The 3,337-nt window shown below is 44.2% G+C and overlaps 1 protein-coding gene across 1 annotated transcript; it reads right to left on the bottom strand.

Moving 5' to 3' along the window:
* Positions 1 to 1,638: 1,638 nt before the first annotated feature.
* Positions 1,639 to 2,902, bottom strand: LOC106821517. Its single transcript, XM_014826365.1, has one exon. It carries the CDS (start codon positions 2,890 to 2,892, stop codon positions 1,639 to 1,641), a length of 1,254 nt encoding a protein of 417 aa, XP_014681851.1. The 5' UTR covers positions 2,893 to 2,902.
* Between the last annotated feature and the right edge of the window lie 435 nt (positions 2,903 to 3,337).

The following is a 3,337-nucleotide window of genomic DNA, read 5'->3' as shown; positions in this document are numbered from 1 at the left end:
ATACGATATATTCGTAAGGATTGTTACCAAACAGTTGCGGGATAGGAACGCTCCGTACGCCAGGTAAGTACATGCCAGAGCTTCTGTCAAACTACCTATGCTAAAATATCCTTCAGCGTAACTCCTATACCCATATCCTTGAGCCGCTCTGAGATCTTCTATCGCTCGTTTATCGCTTCCATAGTTACATTAATAAAGTAAGTAAGGGTCGGACAGGAACTGCTAAGTTTTTCCACAGTACAATTTTGTTATTGTTAACGTCGATTAAATGTTTAATGATTGAAAATAATCCTAGGAGCCCATAATACTACATGCAGTAATAGTATGGGTCTGGATATATAATAAATACTACTGCTGGAATATATACCTGTATATATACTGCTGGATATATTATAAAACCTTGCTAATATCGAACGCTGGCTATAATATACCTGCTGATATATATACTGCTGGAATTTCCTGCATGACTTTCGCGTACTTATTTCACTCCATTCGATTCCAAATTCGCTCGTTCTTAATTGTATTCTATTCTATTATTCTATTCTACCGGAAGCACAATATTCATTGGCGATTTTTGTCGGCAGGTTCTGAGATTCACGCAACACGCCAATTACGTTTCGGCAACGATCGACAACGACATCTCCATGTTGGCTGCTCAGTGATCCGGTGAGCTTCAGCGGATGCTAATTCACCGATCAATTGTCGACGTACTGATACCAGATATGATCTGGTCGGCCCAATCAACGACAGTCACAGGATGGCGGGACAAACTATGTTCGGATAATAACTGACGGACGTTCAGACATTGAATAACAGACAAACGTGAAATGTTATCAAGAGCTATTAAGTAATACTTAATACGGCTCTCGATGTATATAGGGGCGGCGTCTCGCTCTGCGATTTAATACTCTAGTAATTCCTATAGCGGGAGTGTTTCAGAGAGATGAGGTATGTCGCACGATTCTATCGGGATTTACATCGATAGTTTCTATTTACCATCGCGCAGACACATTGCCAAACCAATTGCTGGTGATAGCCGATCGCCTGATCAACGCGAAGTCCGTGCTCTATCATTTATATTATAATATATATATATATACTAACGTTCGGCGGATTGCGGCTATCGCTCTTACTGGTATGGCTTCTCTGAAAAACGAATACTGCATAGTACATTCCTTTATCTGATTTGATTATTATTTTACTTCCTTAGATAATTCGTTTCTAATTAGCTTTTCGATTTCGGATATCTGTCCACCGATGGCTCAATCTCGATTAGTCTTCAGGAGGTGCGTGGTGGTCACCTCAGATGGACCTGTCAGGAAAAAAGTTACGGTTAGTGACTCCATCATCACCAACTCCATGGTCTGCGCTGGCAGATTGATCAAAAAAGGTGGAAAAGATGCTTGTCAGGGCAAGCCCATAGATACGATACTCTACAATCCTCGTTAATTGGCCTACTCATGGCCATTTTTTTTGTTCTCATATTCGATTTTGTGTTTCTATTGGTTGATTTTATCAATATACACTTCGACTTTATCACATTAACATATCGATTTATCACACTATAACATGTCGATTTTCCAACATAATAACATTCGATTTCTTACATATAACATGATTTATTGCATATACATTGATTTATCGCATATAATTATCTTCTCTTTCGTCAGCGTTGTCGTCAGCGTTTTCGTCAGCGTCATTTCTCCCGCGTCCGAAAAAGAGATTGACGAGCCCTCCACGATTCTGTCCAGTGGTCTGTCCGCTCCTTCGCCCACCCGTACGTTCGCGCCTTACTTGATTAAAGCGTTCTCGCCTCTCCTCATCAGTTCGTCGACGTCCACCCCTCCGCTCCGTAGCACGTCCGCCTGTAGCTGCGTCAGAAGTCTCGCTCGTGGCGTCAGCGTCAGAAGTCTCGCTCGTGGTGCCTTCGCGTCTTTGCTCTATAAAAAGTCGATTTTCCTTTCTTCTATTAGCAATAAATTCGAGCGCTTGTTCAACAAGAAATTCATTGCCCGTAGTTGGACCATCGTCGCCGGTTCTTTCCGATTGGGCGTCACCATCACCATCAGCATCAGCATTAGCATCACCTGTTAAACCTTCAATGATGCCTATGGCTACGGTTCTCACGCGTTCGCCCATTTCTTCACCTAGAATTTGGAATCTTTCTCTTTCATCAGCAAGTAATTCGAGTAGTTGCTCAGCAGCATTGCCATCGGTGTCTTCGTCAGCATTATTTATTACGATTCCAACGGCGCCTGAGATTATGTTTCCTAAAACTTCACGATTTTCGCTATTTAACCTTTGGAGCAATTCTCTGTTCTCAACAATTAATTCGAGTATTTGCACGGCAGCATTGCCATCGGTGTCTTCGTCAGCGCGGCCGCCCGCAGCTGGACCATCCTCTATTTCAGAGGTTGTCATACGGGCATCAGCATTATTACTTAACTCTTCAATGACGCTTGTGATTATAGTTCCTACACGATCGCGCCTTCGTTGAGCCGTCCGTTGGTCTGTCCGCCCAGCGACGCGTTCGCGCCCATTGTCAGCCTGTTCAATTCTCTCAACTTCGTTGTCCGCTGTCGATGCTGGGTCGGCATCGCCTGTCTGGGGATTTAATGGATCCAGCGACGGCGTCTCATCTTCTGACGCAGTTGTCATCTCATCGGATGCTGTGTTACTTTCTTCTGACGCATCTGTCGTTCCCTCTGACACAGCGGTCGTTTCTTCTGACACAGTGGTCGTTTCTTCTGACACAGTGGTCGTTTCTTCTGACGCAGCAGAAATCTCCCCTGACGCAATATTTGTCTCCCCTGCTATATTCTCTGCCTCCGCCGTGAGCAAGCATACGAGCGTTACCAACGTAAGAGTGATTATCACGCTTACCTTAACCATTTTCAGCGGTTTTTTCTTCTTCGCCGTTTTGATTCTCTGTTCGCGCTCTCACGCGAGCGCACGGACAAGGCAGAAATGCTTCCGCGTGGTATCTCGCAGGTTTTTACGGTCGCAGAGTCGTGATCATTAGCCGATAGGCGCTCAGGCGAGACAGGTTTAACGTGACATTAATGTTCGCGCACTAAGCTGTCACCTGTCTGAGCAACGCTAACACTTGAAATTCTCTAGTGTGGGTTCAAATTGTATCAGGAGGACATAAAGAGTAACCTCGGAGGGGAGATTTCTATGTTATCATCTTCTCTCTCCCCCTCTCTCTATATATATGTATATATAGAGAGAGAGAGAAGAGAGAGAGAGAGAGAGAGAGATTTACATGCACATCACTTACGTATTTGTGGCCTAATGTCTACCTGACCTTATTTGACGCCAAGTTCGTTTTTTCGGC

The sequence above is a fragment of the Priapulus caudatus genome, unplaced genomic scaffold, assembly GCF_000485595.1.
Source record: "Priapulus caudatus unplaced genomic scaffold, Priapulus_caudatus-5.0.1 Scaffold76, whole genome shotgun sequence".
In the NCBI taxonomy this organism is placed as follows: Eukaryota; Metazoa; Priapulida; class Priapulimorpha; order Priapulimorphida; family Priapulidae; genus Priapulus; species Priapulus caudatus.
This window is presented reverse-complemented; position numbering and strand designations above follow the sequence as displayed.